At 36.5% G+C, this 21,060-nt stretch overlaps 3 protein-coding genes across 5 annotated transcripts in view; 2 read left to right on the top strand and 1 right to left on the bottom strand.

The window, feature by feature from the left end:
- The window catches only part of prpf31 (PRP31 pre-mRNA processing factor 31 homolog (yeast)), a 342,441-nt gene that overhangs the window by 258,896 nt on the left and 62,485 nt on the right, over positions 1–21,060 (top strand). The window lies entirely within an intron of this gene.
- Positions 4,370–20,311, top strand: LOC133660482 (uncharacterized). The gene is made up of 3 exons (XM_062064021.1): positions 4,370–4,438; positions 13,468–14,239; positions 19,926–20,311. The coding sequence occupies exons 1-3, from the start codon at positions 4,373–4,375 to the stop codon at positions 20,309–20,311; spliced, it is 1,224 nt and encodes a 407-aa protein (XP_061920005.1). The 5' UTR covers positions 4,370–4,372.
- Positions 16,685–21,060, bottom strand: part of cyth2 (cytohesin 2) — a 48,204-nt gene continuing 43,828 nt past the window's right edge. For both annotated transcript variants that reach the window (XM_062062491.1, XM_062062490.1), the window contains exon 12: positions 16,685–20,545. In XM_062062491.1, coding sequence (XP_061918475.1) covers positions 20,458–20,545 — 88 coding nt within the window. In that variant the 3' untranslated portion in view covers positions 16,685–20,457. The remainder of the gene's footprint in view (positions 20,546–21,060) is intronic.

The raw sequence follows: 21,060 nt of genomic DNA, 5'->3' as shown, positions 1-21,060 counted from the left end.
GAATGAATGAACAAATGTGTGAAGGAATGAATGAATGTGCAAACAAATATATGAATGAACGAACATGAATGAACAAGCGTACAGATGAGCACATGTATAAATGAACGAATAAATGTATGAATGAATAAACAAAGGAATGTATGTATGAATGAATGAATGAACAAAGGAATAAATGAACAAATGCATGAATGTGAAAATGAACGCATGAATGAATAAAAGAATGTAAGAACGAATGAATGAGCAAAATAATTAATGAACGAATAAATGAACGGACAGATGAATAAGTGAACAAATCTTTGTATGTAAAAATGAACGGGTGTATCAATGAACGGATGTATGAATGAACGAACAAACAGATGAATTAACAAACTAATGATTGAGTGACTGAATAGATGTATGAATGAATGAACAAATGTGTGAAGGAATGAATGAATGAGCAAACAAACATATGAATGAAGGGAACATGAATGAACAAGCGTACAAATGAGCAAATGTATAAATCAACGAATAAATGTATGAATGAATTAATGAACAAAGGAATAAATGAACAAATGCATGAATGTGAAAATGACCGCATGAATGAACAAATTAATGTAACGGATGAATGAGCAAAATAATTTATGAACGAATAAATGAACGAACGGATGAATAAATGAACAAATCTTTGTATGTAAAAATGAACAGGTGTAGGAATGAACAAGTGTATGAATGACGAACAAACAGATGAATTAACAAATTAATGATTGAGTGAATGAATAGATATATGAATGAATGAACAAATGTGTGAATGAATGAATGAAAGTATGAACGAATGAGCAAATGTATGAATGAACAAATGAATTGATGAATGCATGAACTAATGAATGTATGAATGAATTAACAAACGAATGAATAAACAAATTAATGTATGAATTAATGAATGTATAAAGAAATGAAAATAATAAATGTATGAATAAAGGAATGTATGAATGAACGCACAAATGAATTAATGAACAAACAAATGTATGAATGAATGAACAAACGTATGAATGAATGAACAAATAGTTGAATGAAGGAATGTATGACCGAATGAATGAACAAACGATTGAATGGGTGTATAAATGAATGAACAGATGTATGAATGGATGTATAAATGAATGAATGAACGCATGTAGGAATGGATGTATGAATTTATGAGCGAACGAACGGATGTGTGAATCAATAAATGAATGAACGGATCCGGATGTATGAATGAACGAACGAATGTATGAACAAAATGAATGAATGGATGTATGAACAAATGAATGAATGGATGTGTGAACGAATGAGGGAATGAAATGTAAAAGTGCTCAGAGGCGGGCGTAAAGCTGCTGTAGGAAAGGGGCACAACAGGAAGTGGATAACCACAAAATAAAAGCGCAAGACAGGAAGTAAAACTACACCCAGAACATGACCAAGAAACTCCAAATAAGTTGTGACAAGCTGGAACAGAATGCCGTCAAACTATTGAAATATTTAATCCCGATTAATTGCATTTTGTTCATAGTTAACTCTAAATTAATCGCAGAAAAATAAAACTTTTCGTCATTAATAAGTGTATTGACTGTGGATGCATTTAAAAAAGGCTTAAAAACCGTTCTTTTAAAAAAAGCCTTTTATTTAGATACATGCATACTAGTTTGAGCTATTTGGCTGTTCTAGTTTTTAATTGTATTTATTTTTTTATTATCTTTTAATTTGTATTTTTTTAATACCCTGTAGCACTTTGAGGTTGTTTACTCAATGTAAAGTGCTTTTTACAAATAAAATATATTATTATTATTATTATTACCCTAGACCAGGGGTCACCAACGCGGTGCCCGCGGGCACCAGGTAGCCCGTAAGGACCAGATGAGTAGCCCGCTGGCCTGTTCTAAAAATAGCTCAAATAGCAGCACTTACCAGTGAGCTGCCTCTATTTTTTAAATTTTATTTATTTACTAGCAAGCTGGTCTCACTTTGCCCGACATTTTTAATTCTAAGAGAGACAAAACTCAAATAGAATTTGAAAATCCAAGAAAATATTTTAAAGACTTGGTCTTCACTTGTTTAAATAAATGCATTAATTGTTTTACTTTGCTTCTTATAACTTTCAGAAAGACAATTTTAGAGAAAAAATACAACCCTAAAAATGATTTTAGGATTTTTAAACATATACACCTTTTTTACCTTTTAAATTTCTTCCTCTTCTTTCCTGACAATTTAAATCAATGTTCAAGTAAATTAATTTTTTTATTGTAAAGAATAATAAATACATTTTAATTTAATTCTTCATTTTAGCTTCTGTTTTTTCGACGAAGAATATTTGTGAAATATTTCTTCAAACTTATTATGATTAAAATTTAAAAAAAATATTCTGGCAAATCTAGAAAATCTGTAGAATCAAATTTAAATCTTATTTCAAAGTCTTTTTAATTTCTTTTAAAAATGTTGTTCTGGAAAATCTAGAAGAAATAATGATTTGTCTTTGTTAGAAATATAGCTTGGTCCAATTTGTTATATATTCTAACAAAGTGCAGATTGGATTTTAACCTATTTAAAACATGTCATCAAAATTCTAAAATTAATCTTAATCAGCAAAAATTACTAATGATGTTCCATAAATTATTTTTTTAATTTTTTCAAAAAGATTCGAATTAGCTAGTTTTTCTCTTCTTTTTTTCGGTTGAATCTTGAATTTTAAAGAGTCGAAATTGAAGATAAACTATGTTTCAAAATTTAATTGTCGTTTTTTTCGTGTTTTCTCCTCTTTTAAACCGTTCAATTAAGAGTAAATATCATTAATTATAAATAATAACAGAGTTAAAGGTAAATTGAGCAAATTGGCTATTTCTGGCAATTTATTGAAGTGTGTATCAAACTGGTAGCCCTTCGCATTAATCACTACCCAAGAAATAGCTCTTGGTTTCAAAAAGGTTGGTGACCCCTGGTCTATAGCCTAGCTAGCTATTTTCGAAAAACAGTTTCATTTAAATTTGCACTTAACAGTTGGGTTTTTAAAAACCAATAAACCCTATAATTTTCATGTTGCCATTTAATCAACTTTTCAAGACAGTCGCAAAATGCTGTCTGCAAGACTTTTCAATACAAAGACATATATTTTGTACATTATTCGCTTGCTGTACTGCGCCTTCATAAGGCTACAACTTACAAGGACCAGGCTACTAGGGGTCAGTCTGCTTTCTTTTGGGTTTTTTTTGCCGGACATTCCAGTATTATTTACCCGTAATCTTGGTATTACTTTCCTTCTTAGGTTATTTTGCCACCTCCCCATTCTCTGTTTAAACTCTCCTTTGTTGTACTTAAACAATACATGTAGCCCTCAAATCTCTCAATATTTTATACACTAACACTTGATCTTGTTGTTGATAACTTCCGCGTCTCTTTCTTAGTAGCGCGCAGGCTAAGCTAACTAGCAAGCTAAGCTAAGCCTGAGAAGCTTTAAAGTTCACTGAGACGAGTCTGACGCAAATAATACATTTTCGTTTTTTCACACGATATGCGAATAAGTAAAAATGCGTAAATGAAGGATTTAACGCCGACTTCCAAGCCACAACGCTCGTTAAATGCTTTTTCTGTCAATGCTGTGTTCGCTGGTTTGTTTGCAACGAATTCCCGGTTGCTAGGGGATTGGTAGGCGGAAGTGACGTAGGTCCGCCCTCGCCTATATGTACATATAGCTAGCCTAAATAGCATGTTAGCATCGATTAGCTTGCAGTCATGCAGTGACCAAATATGTCTGATTAGCACTCCACACAAGTCAATGACATCAACAAAACTCACCTTTGTGCATTCACGCACCACGTTAAAAGCGTGGTGGACAAAATGAGACAGAAAAAGAAGTGGCATAAAACACGTCCTAGAAAGTCGGAGATAGTTCTACACATAAACAAACTACGGTGAGTTCAAGGACCGCCAAAATGAGTAGGACAAAACGGCGCTCGCCAAATACTCGACTCAGTGAAGCATGTTTAATATAAACAGTGTGCTTTATAACAATTAGTGTCATGTTTGTCCTCCTACATCAGAGGTCGGCAACCCGCGGCTCTAGAGCCGCATGTGGCTCTTTAGCGCCGCCCTAGTGGCTCTCTGAAGCTTTTTCAAAAATGTATGAAAAATGGAAAAAGATGAGGGGAAAAAACAATTTTTTTTGGTTTTAATATGGTTTCTGTATAAGGACAAACATGACACAAACCTCCCTAATTGTTATAAAGCACACTGTTTATATTAAACATGCTTCACTGATTCGAGTATTTGGCGAGCGCCGTTTTGTCCTACTAATTTTGGTGGTCCTTGAACTCACCTTTAGTTTGTTTCCATGTATAACTTTCTCCGACTTTCTAGGACGTGTTTTATGCCACTTCTTTTTCTGTCTCATTTTGTCCACCCAACTGTTAACGTTGTGCGTGAATACACAAAGGTGAGTTTTGTTGATGTTGTTGACTTGTGTGGAGTGCTAATCAAACATATTTGGTCACTGCATGACTGCAAGCTAATCGATGCTAACATGCTATTTAGGCTAGCTATATGTACATATTGCATCATTATGCCTCACCTGTAGCTATATTTGAGCTCATTTAGTTTCCTTTAAGTCATCTCAATTCAATGTATATCTCATGACACACTATCTGTATGTCAGGGGTCACCAACCTTTTTGAAAGCAAGAGCTACTTCTTGGGTACTGATTAATACGAAGGGCTACCAGTTTGATACACACTTAAATAAATTGCCAGAAATAGCCAATTTGCTCAATTTACCTTTAACTCTATGTTATTATTAATAATTAATGATATTTACACTTAATTGAACGGTTTAAAAGAGGAGAAAACACGAAAAAAATGACAATTAAATTTTGAAACATAGTTTATCTTCAATTTCGACTCTTTAAAATTCAAAATTCAACCGAAAAAAAGAAGAGAAAAACTTAAAAAAAGAATTTATGGAACATCATTAGTAATTTTTCCTGATTAAGATTAATTTTTAGAATTTTGATGACATGTTTTAAATAGGTTAAAATCCAATCTACACTTTGTTAGAATATATAACAAATTGGACCAAGCTATATTTCTAACAAAGACAAATCATTAATTCTTCTAGATTTTCCAGAACAAACATTTTAAAATAAATTCAAAAGACTTTGAAATAAGATTTACATTTGATTCTACAGATTTTCTAGATTTGCCAGAATCATTTTTTTGAATTTTAATCATAATACGTTTGAAGAAATATTTCACAAATATTCTTCGTCGAAAAAACAGAAGCTAAAATGAAGAATTAAATTAAAATGTATTTATTATTCTTTACAATAAAAAAAATAAATTTACTTGAACATTGATTTAAATTGTCAGGAAAGAAGAGGAAGGAATTTAAAAGGTAAAAAGGTATATGTGTTTAAAAACCCTAAAATCATTTTTAAGGTTGTATTTTTTCTCTAAAATTGTCTTTCTGAAAGTTATAAGAAGCAAAGTAAAAAAATTAATGAATTTATTCAAACAAGTGAAGACCAAGTCTTTAAAATATTTTCTTGGATTTTCAAATTCTATTTGAGTTTTGTCTCTCTTAGAATTAAAAATGTTGGGCAAAGCGAGACCAGCTTGCTAGTAAATAAAAAAAATTAAAAAATAGATGCAGCTCACTGGTAAGTGCTGCTATTTGAGCTATTTTTAGAACAGGCCAGCGGGCTACTCATCTGGTCCTTACGGGCTACCTGGTGCCCTCGGGCACCACGTTGGTGACCCCTGCTGTATGTAATATGGCTTCTAATTTGTTGCGGCTCCAGACAGATTTGTTTTTGTATTTTTGCTCCAATATGGCTCTTTCAACATTTTAGGTTGCCGACCCCTGTCCTACATAAACCATATTAAAGGCCTACTGAAAGCCACTACTAGCGACCGCGCAGTCTGATAGTTTATATATCAATGATGAAATCTTAACATTGAAACACATGCCAATACGGCCGGGTTAACTTATAAAGTGACATTTTAAAATTCCTGCCACACTTCCGGTTGAAAACCTCCTTTGGATATGATTTATGCGCGTGACGTCATAAAATGCACGGAAGTGTTTGGGCCCTATTAGACACAATACACAAAGCTCTGTTTTCTTCGACAAAATTCCACAGTATTCTGGACATCTGTGTTGGTGAATCTTTTGCAATTTGTTTAATGAACAATGGAGACTGCAAAGAAGAACGTTGTAGGTGGGATCGGTGTCTTAGCGGCTAAGTGCAATACTTACAGCAACACAACAAGGACTACTTACCCTGATAGAAGACGCCTAGCCGATGCTTGCCGCCAAACCCACGGATGAAGTCCTTCGTCGCGCCGTTGATCGCTGGAACGCAGGTGAGCACGGCTGTTGATGGGAAGATGAGGGCTGGCTGGCGTAGGTGGAGCGCTAATGTTTTATCATAGTTCCGTGAGTTCCGGCTGCTAAGTTGCTAAATTAGCCTTAGCGTCGTTAGCAACAGCATTGTTAAGCCTTACCAGGCTGAGAATTTTTAACCGTGTAGTTACATGTACATGGTTTAATAGTATTGTTGATCTTCTGTCTATCCTTCCAGTCAGGGGTTTGTTTATTTTGTTTCTATCTTCATTTGAGAACGATGCTAGCACGTTAGCTCAGTAGCTAAGTGTGTCACCGATGTATTGTCTTGGAGATAAAAGTCACTTTAAATGTCCATTTCGCGTGCTCGACTCTCATTTTCAAGAGGATATAGTATCCGAGGTGGTTTGAAATACAAATCCGTGATACACAATAGAAAAAGGAGAGAGTACATAGTTCTGTGAGTTCCGGTTGCTAAGTTGCTAAATTAGCCTTAGTGTCGTTAGCAACAGCATTGTTACGCCTTACCAGGCTGAGAATTTTTAACCGTGTATTTACATGTCCATGGTTTAATAGTATTTTTGCTCTTCTGTCTATCCTTCCAGTCAGGGGTTTATTTATTTTGTTTCTATCTTCATTTGAGAACGATGCTAGCACGTTAGCTCAGTAGCTAAGTGTGTCACCGATGTATTGTCTTGGAGATAAAAGTCACTTTAAATGTCCATTTCGCGTGCTGGACTCTCATTTTCAAGAGGATATAGTATCCGAGGTGGTTTAAAATACAAATCCGTGATACACAATAGAAAAAGGAGAGAGTACATAGTTCTGTGAGGTCCGGTTGCTAAGTTGCTAAATTAGCCTTAGCGTCGTTAGCAACAGCATTGTTACGCCTTACCGGGCTGAGAATTTTTAACCGTGTAGTTACATGTACATGGTTTAATAGTATTTTTGCTCTTCTGTCTATCCTTCCAGTCAGGGGTTTATTTATTTTGTTTCTATCTTCATTTGAGAACGATGCTAGCACGTTAGCTCAGTAGCTAAGTGTGTCACCGATGTATTGTCTCGGAGATAAAAGTCACTTTAAATGTCCATTTCGCGTGCTCGACTCTCATTTTCAAGAGGATATAGTATCCGAGGTGGTTTAAAATACAAATCTGTGATCTACAATAGAAAAAGGAGAGAGTGTGGAATCCAATGAGCCAGCTTGTACCTAAGTTACGGTCAGAGCGAAATAAGATACGTCCATCACTGCCTCTCAAGTCCTTCACTGTAACGTTCCTCATCTACGAATCTTTCATCCTCGCTCAAATTAATGGGGTAATCGTCACTTTCTCGGTCCGAATCTCTCTCGCTCCATAGTAAACAATGGGGAATTGTGAGGAATACTAGCTCCTGTGACGTCACGCTACTTCCGGTACAGGCAAGGCTTTTTTTTATCAGCGAGCAAAAGTTGCGAACTTTATCGTCGATTTTCTCTACTAAATCCTTTCAGCAAAAATATGGCAATATCGCGAAATGATCAAGTATGACACATAGAATGGATCTGCTATTCCCGTTTAAATTTAAAAAAAAATCATTTTAGTAGGCCTTTAACACAAAAAATATATATTTTTTCCCCCTCATCTTTTTCCATTTTTCATACATTTTTGAAAAAGCTCCAGAGAGCCACTAGGGCGGCGCTAAAGAGCCGCATGCGGCTGTAGAGCCGCGGGTTGCCGACCCCCGGAATAGACGTAAAAGATTTCATGGGATTTAAATCAAATCAAATCAAATCAACTTTATTTATAAAGCACATTTAAAATTGACCACAGGGGTAGCCAAAGTGCTGTACAATGGGCAGGTTAAAAGATAATACGAGAACCGAGCAAACACAACACAACACAAACAGAACACGATAAAAAATAAATAAATAAAACATAAAAACAGGTTCACAGCAGGTGTATTATGGGGCGCCATTGCAGGATGGATATCACTCAGTGTTAAAAGCCATGGAATAAAAGTATGTTTTTAAGAGAGATTTAAAAACAGGAAGAGAGGAGGCTTGTCTAACACTCAGAGGTAGGTTGTTCCAGAGCTTGGGAGCAGCAGCGGCGAAAGCTCTGTCACCTCTAAGCTTCAGCCTTGTGTCCAGGACCGTCAGTAGCAGCTGATCGGCTGATCTTAGGGATCGGGTGGGGCAGTAAGGCTGAAGGAGGTCGGAGAGATATGTTGGCGCGAGGTTGTTTAGACATTTAAAAACAAATAAAAGGAGTTTAAATTTGATTCTGTAACGCACAGGGAGCCAGTGAAGGGCCGCTAATATAGGGGTGATGTGCTCACGTCTGCGGGTCCGTGTTAGCAGACGAGCAGCAGAGTTCTGCACGAGCTGCAGGCCTGGCTAATGCCTACATACAGGGCATTGCAGTAGTCAAGACAAGTCGAGATAAAGGCGTGGATTAATTTCTCGAGATCATGTCCTGATAGAAGCGGTTTCACTTTCGCTATTTGGCGTAATTGATAAAAGCTTTTTTGTACGACGCTGCTGATTTGTTTTTCGAATTTAAAATCTGAGTGGAACTTTACCCCCAGGTTTGTGACACAGTCGCTGAGATACGGGGTCAGAGTGCCGAGGTCAACGTTGGGGGAGGGAGAGCGACTTGGACCGAACAACATAACTTCTGTTTGGTCTTCATTTAGGCTCAGGAAGTTAGCTGAAAGCCAGGCTTTGATGTCGTGCAGGCAGTCAGTAAGGCGTTGAACCGTGTTATTTTGTGCCATGGGAAAATAAATCTGGCAATCATCGGCATGAAAATTAAATGCAATATCGTACTTCCTAAAAATAGAACCAAGGGGGAGAAGGTAAAGCGCAAATAAGATTGGGGCAAGGATTGAGCCCTGGGGAACCCCATGTGGTAAAGGAGCTGTGTAAGACATAAAACTGTCTATTTTTACACAAAAACTCCTGTCGGTTAAGTACGACCGGAACCAGTTGAGGGCGGCGCCCTTAATGCCCACACAGTTCTCAAGACGAGTGATTAAGGTGGCGTGGTTGACGGTGTCGAAAGCAGCAGACAGATCTAAAAGCACCAGGACAACATATTTACCAGAATCAGTTGACAGGAGGATATCGTTAAAAACTTTTAGAAGCGCTGACTCTGTGCTGTGGAGGGCTTTAAAACCGGACTGGAACAACTCAGTGATAGCATTATCCTCTAAGAAGGGCAACAATTGACTGTAGACAACCTTCTCTAATATTCTGGAAATGTATGGAAGATTAGAGATAGGTCTAAGGTTAGAGAGGAGAGAGGGGTCGAGGCTTGGTTTTTGAAGTAGAGCTCGTACCACTGCATGTTTCAACTCTACTGGAACTATTCCAGAAGAGAGGCTACTATTGATAATGTTAAGGACACACTTGATCCAATAGTAGCAAGTAACTCCTTAAACAGGCGAGGTGGGAGGGCAATTTAGCGATTAGGAGTGACAGATTGTTTGGTAAACGTATAGCATGTTCTATATGTTATAGTTATTTGAATGACTCTTACCATAATATGTTACGTTAACATACCAGTTGGTTATTTATGCCTCATATAACGTACACTTATTCAGCCTGTTGTTCACTATTCTTGATTTATTAGGGTCCGCATGTACCCTGTATAAAGGACTCCCACAGGGAGTCCTTTATACAGGGTACAAAGGAACCTATTGTTATTGTAAGGTTTATTATTATTATTATTATATCTTCGAGCTGCAATTTGACCCACTTAACATGCTTCAAAACTCACCAAATTTGACACACACATCAGGACCTGCGAAAATTGCAAGTTAATAAAAAAACCAAACCCCAAAAATCAAAATTGCGTTCTAGCGCCCCCTAGGAAAAAACAAAAACAAACTGCCTGTAACTCCCACTAGGAAGGTCGTAGAGACATGAAACAAAAACCTCTATGTAGGTCAGACTTAGACCTACATTTCATAATTTTACATCCTCGGGCAAAAACCAACAGGAAGTTGGCAATTTTCCCTTCAAGACAAAAATGTACTAAAAAAACTCATTTTTGCCTCTTTGAGCTGTAATTTGACCCCCTTAAAATACTTTAAAACTCACCAAACTTCTCACACACATCAGGACTGGTAAAAATTGCAATCTAAAAAAAAACCCAAACCCCAAAACTCAAAATTGTGCTCTAGCGCAATTTTTGAATAAAACAGAAATAACTGCTCCTCAGAGGAAAACTCAGACAAAACTGCTTGTAACGTCCGGTAGGAACGTCTTAGAGACATGAAACAAATACCTCTACGTAGGTCTCACCTAGACCTACATTTCATAGATTGACATCCTTCAGCAAAAATCAACAGGAAGTTTGCTATCCCTCCTTCAAAACAAAATTTTTGTTAAAACCGGTCACCAAACATCAAACATTATCACCTCCGAACACGTTTGTCGTTTCGGCTTCCAACCGCTACAGGAGAGAGATTGAACCCTTCTGATTACAATTTCACGAAAGCGTTATGATTAGTAGTACGGTTTTGATTTTACGAGCCTTCAAAGAAAACAACCACTGTGCCGCAACACCTACGAAAAAGACACAGACACAACTTCCTCTAACTGCCAGTACGAATATCGTAGAGACACGAAACAAAAACCTCGATGTAGGTCTCACTCGGGACTACCACTGGACAAAAGTATTGGGACACCTAGGACTAGCACCTGCCAAAATGCGGACCCGACCAACGCTGCTTGCAGCTTTAATTTTAAATTGCCTTTCAAATGTCTATTCTTGCTGTTGGCTTTTATCAAATACATTTCACCCCAAAAATGCGACTTATACTCCAGTGCGACTTATATATGTTTTTTTCCTTCTTTATTATGCATTTTCGGCCGGAGCCACTTATACTCCGAAAAATACGGTATGTGCTCCAATCACTCCATCACAAAAAAAATCATTGAATTAGACTTGCTGATACCTGCCAATAAAACCACAACACAATCACTTACAGTCCAATGTCTGCTCTCACTGGGATAAAGACTGATGGGATGTTTATATCTTCCCCTTCACTTGAACAATTCATCAGAATCCTCACAAACGCTTCAAATCCACACGAGTAGAAACGCTATGGACAGCCACTTCTACTTCCGGTTTAAAGCTTTAGACAACAGGAATTCACATTTACCCAGCAGCACCGGCAGTGTGCGAACTTGTCCAAAAGATGGCGCCATAGCACCATTTTCAGGGTCTTTGCTGTGTTTTGTTTTTTTAAACCATCTGCATTATAGTTGTCAGCGAAGAAATATCCATCAATTACTTTTAAAAGCCGCAGGATTTAAAGCGTAGGAAGAACGTAGCCGCGTATAGTCCGGAATTTAGGTGAATCATTTGAATGAAACGCTCACTAACTGAAGTAGGACATGGGCAATACATTTATTTTAGGTGGCATTAAAAATCATTGAATTAGACTTGCCAATAAAACCACAACACAATCACTTACAGTACAATGTCTGCTCTCACTGGGATAAAGACGGATGGGATGTTTATATCTTCCCCTTCACTTGAACAATTCATCAGAATCCTCACAAACAGTTAAAAAAAAATAAGGTGCCGCAAATAAGCCTCTTTTGGCGTCTTTCTGGCCATCTCCAGGTCTAAGTTGGATGTCAAAGTTGACCAACTTGTGGGTTTATGTCCACAACCTTCTACTATCCAGGATCTACAATGAACTTTCACCAACTCTGAGGCGATGCAGCAGCTCAATATGTCAATATAGCGCAGGGGTCACCAACGCGGTGCCCGCGGGCACCAGGTAGCCCGTAAGGACCAGATGAGTAGCCCGCCGGCCTGTTCTAAAAATAGCAGCACTTAGCAGTGAGCTGCCTCTATTTTTTAAATTTTATTTATTTACTAGCAAGCTGGTCTCGCTTTGCCCAACATTTTTAATTCTAAGAGAGACAAAACTCAAATAGAATTTGAAAATCCAAGAAAATATTTTAAAGACATGGTCTTCACTTGTTTAAATAAATTCATTAATTTTTTTTACTTTGCTTCTTATAACTTTCAGAAAGACAATTTTAGAGAAAAAATACAACCTTAAAAATGATTTTAGGATTTTTAAACACATATACCTTTTTACCTTTTAAATTCCTTCCTCTTCTTTCCTGACAATTTAAATCAATGTTCAAGTAAATGTTTTTTTTTTTTTATTGTAAAGAATAATAAATTTAATTCTTCATTTTAGCTTCTGTTTTTTCGACAAAGAATATTTGTGAAATATTTCTTCAAACTTATGATTAAAATTCAAAAAAATTATTCTGGCAAATCTAGAAAATCTGTAGAATCAAATTTAAATCTTATTTCAAAGTCTTTTGAATTTCTTTTAAAAATTTTGTTCTGGAAAATCTAGAAGAAATAATGATTTGTCTTTGTTAGAAATATAGCTTGGTCCAATTTGTTATATATTCTAACAAAGTGCAGATTGGATTTTAACCTATTTAATCAAAATTCTAAAATTATCTTAATCAGGAAAAATTACTAATGATGTTCCATAAATTCTTTTTTAAGTTTTTCTCTTCTTTTTTGCGGTTGAAATTTGAATTTTAAAGAGTCGAAATTGAAGATAAACTATGTTTCAAAATTTAATTGTCATTTTGTTCGTGTTTTCTCCTCTTTTAAACCGTTCAATTAAGTGTAAATATCATTAATTACTAATAATAACATAGAGTTAAAGGTAAATTGAGCAAATTGGCTATTTCTGGCAATTTATTTAAGTGTGTATCAAACTGGTAGCCCTTCGCATTAATCAGTACCCAAGAAGTAGCTCTTGGTTGCAAAAAGGTTGGTGACCCCTGATATAGCGTGTCATCACAACACTCCTAAAAGTAGTTCCTCTGCGTTAGCGCTTATAATAACAAAATGGCTAATACCTATCAGTATTGTTGAATGTATTTTAGAGGGCTTTATACAATATGTAGTAATAGTGTACTGCCATTGTTAGTCTTATTTGAGCACGTAGAATGCATGAAAGAGATAAATGTTCTTGTCTTCCATAAGGATTGTGATTGACGCTCCAAAAAAGTGCAGTTCCCCTTTAAGAAAAGGAGCGCTTGATTCGCTCCTGTTTGCTTGCTGCTAACGAGGCGCTGTGTGCTTGCAGGGCACTTACATTTACTTTGACTATGCGAAATGGGGCCAGAGGAAGAAGGAGGGCTTCACCTTCGAGTACAGGTACCTGGAAGAGACAAAACAAAAAGTACTGCTGTCCACATTCCCAGACCGAAGTCCAAAAGTGTGGCTAGAGATTGTGATGTGTAGTAGAAAAGGTGTGGCGTCTCACACCCCAGCGGAACGCCCTGTGGGCTCACCCGCCGACGCCATCCCCCACTTTCTCTGCTCGCAGGTGTGCCCCGTTTCACCTTTTCTTTTCCCTTTCCTTCAACAACAAATCTTCTCCGGAGCCCGGGAAGTCTCGGTCTTGTATTTCCTGTCACCTGCTGCTCCACAACGGGGACGTTTCTCTCCAGACCCTGTGATGCCTGTTGAACATAGCCAGCGCTTATCAAAGTTTGATATTTGTCGGAGGGTGAGCGCAGGGCCTCTCCCTGTGCCAGGGACAGCGTCCGTATTGGACTTGGATTCAATTGCTATGCAATTGAACTGGTCTCTGACTCCCTCTCTTGACCCTGATGATGTTTGGGAGACACACATTGTTACCCGGGACTCTGCACCTGCTCAACTTGTGGAGAAACGCTCGCCTTTTGGAAGCTCTTTGTGGCGTTTGGTGAGGTCGGCGTGTTCTGTGGTGGTGACTGAAGAGAGGGGAGTAGGAATGGTCAACACATCTAGAAACTTCTCCGCTTGTCTGCTCACAGATCCACCATGCAGATGTCCAGTAGCACAGTCTTTGAAGGATCATAGGTATGGGCAGGGTAATATTCTGGGTTGGAGTCAATAACCAGGCGAGGTGATGAAGTTACGTCTCCTTACTTCATACTTCAGAAGAGACTCCCACACTTGCCAAGCAAAAAGTTGACCACAGAACACTATAATGTGTAGTGTTCTGTAACCACAGAACACTATAAGGTGTAGTGTTCTGTGGTTACTTTTTGCTTGGCCAAGCGGACGTGACGACAGGCTGTCCTCACCGACCTGGAGGGGTGTGTCTTAAGTCCAGCTGGAGATTGAAAGACATTTGGGAGAATGGTTGTCCCGGGAGATTTTCGGGAGAGGCACGGAAATTCAGGAGCCTCCCGGAAAATTCAGGAGGGCTGGCAAGTATGAATATTATATTATTTTAGGTTATATGATATATTATTATATTATGTTAGGTTATATGTTATATTATATTATGTTAGGTTGTATGTTATATTATTATATTATGTTAGGTTATATGATATATTATGTTAGGTTATATGTTATATTATGTTAGGTTATATGTTATATTATATTATGTTAGGTTATATGTTATATTATTATATTATGTTAGGTTATATGTTATATTATATTATGTTAGGTTGTATGATATATTATTATATTATGTTAGGTTATATGTTATATTATATTATGTTAGGTTATATGTTATATTATATTATGTTAGGTTGTATGTTATATTATATTATGTTAGGTTATATGTTATATTATTATATTATGTTAGGTTATATGATATTATATTAAGTTTGATTATATGATATATTATTATATTATGTTAAGTTATATGATATATTATATTATGTTAGGTTACATGACATATTATATTATGTTAGGTTATATGTTATATTATTATATTATGTTAGGTTATATGATATATTATTATATTATGTTTGATTATATATTATTATATTAAGTTATATGATATATTATTATAGTATGTCAGGTTATATGATATATCATGTTAGGTTATTTGATATGTTAGATTGTTAGGTTATATGATATATTATTATATTATGTTAAATTGTATGATATATTATATTATGTTAGGTTATTTGATATATTATGTTAGGTTATATGATATTTTATTATATTATGTTAGGTTATATGATATATTATGTTAGGTTATATGATACATTATTTTATGTTAGGTTATATGATATATTATGTTAGGTTATATGATATATTATGTTAGGTTATATGATGTATTATTATATTATGTTAGGTTATATGATATATTATGTTAGGTTATATGATATATTGTTATATTATGTTAGGTTATATGATATATTATATTATGTTAGGTTATATGATATATTATTATATTTATGTTAGGTTATATAATATATTATGTTAGGTTATATGATATATCATTATGTTAGGTTATATGATATATTATGTTAGGTTATATGATATATTATGTTAGGTTATATGATATATTGTTATATTATGTTAGGTTATATGATATATTATATTATGTTAGGTTATATGATATATTATTATATTTATGTTAGGTTATATAATATATTATGTTAGGTTATATGATATATTATATTATGTTAGGTTATATGATATATTATTATATTTATGTTAGGTTATAAAATATATTATGTTAGGTTATATGATATATTATGTTAGGTTATATGATATATTATTGTTATGTTAGGTTATATGATATATTATTATATTATATTAAGTTATATGATATATTATGTTAGGTTATTTGATGTATTATGTTAGGTTATATGATATTTTATTATATTATGTTAGGCTATATGATATATTATTACATTATGTTAGGTTATATGATATATTATGTTAGGTTATATAATATATAATGTTAGGTTATATGATATATTATTATATTATGTTAGGTTATATGATATATTATTTTATGCTAGGTTATATGATATATTATGTTAAGTTATATGATATATTATGTAAGGTTAAGTGTTATATTATTATATTATGTTAGGTTATATGATATATTATGTTAGGTTATATGATATATGATGTTAGGTTATATATTATGTTAGGTTATATGATATATTATGTTAGATTGTATGATATATTATTATATTATATTAAGTTATATGATATATTATGTTAGGTTACATGTTATATTATTATATTATGTTAGGTTATATGATATAAGATGTTAGGTTATATATTATGTTAGGTTATATAATATATTATGTTAGGTTGTATGATATATTATATTAAGTTATATGATATATTATGTTAGGTTGTATGATATATTATTATATTATATTAAGTTATATGATATATTATGTTAGGTTTTATGATATATTATTATAAATATTAAGTTATATGATATATTATGTTAGGTTATATGATATATTATGTTAGGTTACATGATATATTATGTTAAGTTATATGATATATTATTATATGGTTATATGTTATAAATGAAGTGATGAATGTCAGAATGTTCTTGTCTTTATTGTCACACATGATGTGTTTTTGCTACATGGACACAATTGTTCATCTCACAGTCAATAAATACAAAGAAAAAAACACTTTGTAACATTTGTTTGTCTTACTTTTTGGCAGCTGTGCACTTCAAGAATGTTCCAGAAGACAAGAAGAAGGAGCAGGACGGAGGAGACAAAATGTCATCATCATCATCATTCATCTTCCCTAGCTGACACACCACCGGAGGGCGCTAAAGACTCAACCATAAAGTGCGGTAAACAATTCTTGTAGTTTCACTTACAAAATAAAATGCATCACTTACAAAATAAAATGCATCTTAACACTAATCTGCTGATCTGGAATCTAATCAATTTATTGTAAATGTGCACAGTCAGCAGATTAAAATCATCCATGCTTGTGCTTACTACACCTACTAGCTTCTAGGGCCCGCCTTCAATTTTATAGGCCCGCCTTCAAATTTAAACTTAATTTTCTGCCATCAAATCTAAAGTCAATCTACTGGGCCCCGCCTACATATCGTGTCTCAATCTTTTAGGCCCCGCCTTCACTCTGCAAGGCCATGCCTTCAAATCACGTCTCAATCTGTTAGGCCACGCCTTCAAATCGTGTCTCAATCTTGTAGGCTCTGACTTCACTCTTCTGGGCCCCGCCTTCAAATTGTATCTTAATTTTCTGCCATCAAATCTAAAGTCTCTACTGGGCCACGCCTACAAATCTTGTCTCAATCTTTTAGGCCCCGCCTTCACTCTTCTAGGCCATGCCTTCAAATCGCATCTCAATCTTTTAGGCCCCGCCTTCACTCTGCAAGGCCATGCCTCCAAATCGCATCTCAATCTTTTAGGCCACGCCTTCACTATTCAAGGCCTCACCTACAAATCACTCTCAATCTTCTGGGCCACGCCTTCACTCTTCTAGGCCACGCCTTCAAATCATGTCTCAATCTTTTAGGCCACGCCTTCACTCTTCCAGGCCACACCTTCAAATCAAGTCTCAATCTTCTAGGCCACGCCATCACTCTTTGAGGACACGCCTTCAAATCTATAGTCAATCTTCTGGGCCCCACCTTCAAATCTTGTCTCAATCTTGTAGGCCACGCCTTCAAATCAAAAGTTAATCTTTTGAGCCACGCCTACAAATCTCATCTCAATCTACTAGGCCATGCCTTCACTCTTCTAGGCCCCGCCTTCACTGTCCTAGGCCACACCTTCAAATATTTAGTCAACTTCTGGGCCACAGGCCCCGCCTTCAAATCTAAAGTCAATATTTTGAGCCACGCCTACAAATCTCGTCTCAATCTTCTAGGCCGCGCCTTCACTCTTCTAGGCCCCGCCTTCAAATCTAAAGTTCATCTTTTTGAGCCATGCCTACAAATCTCATCTCAATCTTCTAGGCCACGCCTTCACTCTTCTAGGCCCCGCCTTCAAATTTAAAGTAAATCTTCTAGGCCACGCCTTCAAATCTAAAGTCAATCTTTTGAGCCACGCCTACAAATCTCGTCTCAATCTTCTAGGCCCCACCTTCAAATCTAAAGTTCATCTTTTTGAGCCATGCCTACAAATCTCATCTCAATCTTCTAGGCCACGCCTTCACTTTTCTAGGCCCCGCCTTCAAATCTAAAGTCAATCTTTTTGAGCCACGCCTACAAATCTCATCTCAATCTTCTAGGCCACGCCTTCACTCTTCTAGGCCCCGCCTTCAAATTTAAAGTCAATCTTCTAGGCCACGCCTTCAAATCTAAAATCAATCTTTTGAGCCACGCCTACAAATCTCGTCTCAATCCTCTAGGCCACGCCTTCACTCTTCTAGGCCCCGCCTTCAAATCTAAAGGGAATCTTTTGAGCCACGCCTACAAATCTTGTCTCAATCTTCTAAGCCCCGCCTTCAAATCTAAAATTAATCTTTTTGAGCCACGCCTACAAAGCTTGTCTCAATCTTTTAGGCCACACCTTCACTTTTCTAGGCCCCGCCTTCAAATATTAAGTCAATCTTTTGAGCTACGCCTACAAATCTTGTCTCAATATTTTAGACCACGCCTTCACTTTTCTAAGCCCCGCCTTCAAATCTAAAGTCAATCTTTTGAGCTACGCCTACAAATCTTGTCTCAATCTTCTAGGCCCCGCCTTCAAATCTAAAGTCAATCTTTTGAGCCACGCCTACAAATCTTGTCTCAATCTTCTAAGCCCCGCCTTCAAATCTAAAATTAATCTTTTTGAGCCACGCCTACAAAGCTTGTCTCAATCTTTTAGGCAACACCTTCACTTTTCTAGGCCCCGCCTTCAAATCTAAAGTCAATCTTTTGAGCGACGCCTACAAATCTTGTCTCAATGTTCTAGGCCACGCCTTCACTTTTCTAAGCCCCGCCTTCAAATCTAAAGTCAATCTTTTGAGCTACGCCTACAAATCTTGTCTCAATCTTCTAGGCCCTGCCTTCAAATTTAAAGTCAATCTTCTGGGCCACGCCTACAAATCTTGTCTCAATCTTCTAAGCCCCGCCTTCAAATCTAAAATTAATCTTTTTGAGCCACGCCTACAAATCTTGTCTCAATCTTCTAAGCCCCGCCTTCAAATCTAAAATTAATCTTTTTGAGCCACGCCTACAAATCTTGTCTCAATCTTTTAGGCCACACCTTCACTTTTCTAGGCCCCGCCTTCAAATATTAAGTCAATCTTTTGAGCTACGCCTACAAATCTTGTCTCAATGTTCTAGGCCACGCCTTCACTTTTCTAAGCCCCGCCTTCAAATCTAAAGTCAATCTTTTGAGTTACGCCTACAAATCTTGTCTCAATCTTCTAAGCCCCGCCTTCAAATCTAAAATTAATCTTTTTGAGCCACGCCTACAAAGCTTGTCTCAATCTTTTAGGCCACATCTTCACTTTTCTAGGCCCCGCCTTCAAATCTAAAGTCAATCTTTTGAGCTACGCCTACAAATCTTGTCTCAATGTTCTAGGCCACGCCTTCACTTTTCTAAGCCCCGCCTTCAAATCTAAAGTCAATCTTTTGAGCTACGCCTACAAATCTTGTCTCAATCTTCTAGGCCCCGCCTTCAAATTTAAAGTCAATCTTCTTGGCCACGCCTACAAATCTTGTCTCAATCTTCTAAGCCCCGCCTTCAAATCTAAAATTAATCTTTTTCAATCTTTTAGGCCACACCTTCACTTTTCTAGGCCCCGCCTTCAAATATTAAGTCAATCTTTTGAGCTACGCCTACAAATCTTGTCTCAATGTTCTAGGCCACGCCTTCACTTTTCTAAGCCCCGCCTTCAAATCTAAAGTCAATCTTTTGAGCTACGCCTACAAATCTTGTCTCAATCTTCTAGGCCCCGCCTTCACTTTTCTAAGCCCCGCCTTCAAATCTAAAGTCAATCTTTTGAGCTACGCCTACAAATCTTGTCTCAATCTTCTAGGCCCCGCCTTCAAATTTAAAGTCAATCTTCTGGGCCACGCCTTCAAATCTAAAGTCAGTGTTTTGAGCCACGCCTCCAAATCTAAAAGCAATCTTCTAGGCCCCGCCTCCAAATGTCATCTTAATCTTCCAGGCCCCGCCTTCAGTCTTCTAGGCCCCGCCTTCAAAGGGCTGCATGAACATGACATGCAGTGGCATGAAAGCAGAGAATAAATATATTTACAAGTTAGGAGCAGCTGCCTTCTTCTTCTTCTTCATCTGAGGTCCAATCAGGACCAGGTGGTCCCACAAGGATGGAGGAGGATGAGGATGAGGAGGGTGAGGGGATGAGGAGGATGAGGAGGGAGGAGGGAGGCCATCTATGGCTGCTCTTCCTTCTTCTTCAGTGAGATGCGTTTCTTCCTGGCTGCCAACATTTCATAGAAGGGATCCACACTGACGGCCGATCTGAGGACAACAAATATTTGCCCCTTCAAGTCCGTGAACATACTGGCAGCTACGCAACAGCTGAGCACACAATATTTGCCACTTCAAGTCCGTGAACATACTGGCAGCTACGCAACAGCTGAGCACACAGTAGCACACCAGCTGGACAATACAAGTAAACAAATAGGTGCACAAAGTCTGCAAGGCATATTAGAAAGTATCCAGTAACAAACGTGTCCGCATCATGAATAAAAGGATTTTGTAACATGATAAGTGTTATATTTCTGCACAATAACTCAGATATGCTAACAGTGGCTAGCAGTAGAGAATATCAATATTGTTGACATGTTTATTTACACTGTCTGCATTTTACTCTTTCAAAGTCTACTTTGTCTATTTGTGGTATTTTCACATTATTTGACTTTGACTGAGATTCAAAGATATTCTGTTTCTATTTGTTTTATTACTTCCCTCTGTTATTATTTGTATTTGCTTGAAGAAAACACTAACTTCCAAATATCTCACTCACACCCTCT

This window comes from Entelurus aequoreus, linkage group LG11 (assembly GCF_033978785.1).
Source record: "Entelurus aequoreus isolate RoL-2023_Sb linkage group LG11, RoL_Eaeq_v1.1, whole genome shotgun sequence".
NCBI classification, from domain to species: Eukaryota; Metazoa; Chordata; class Actinopteri; order Syngnathiformes; family Syngnathidae; genus Entelurus; species Entelurus aequoreus.
The sequence above is the reverse complement of the archived record's forward strand: the minus strand, read 5'-3'. Positions and strand labels throughout refer to the sequence as shown.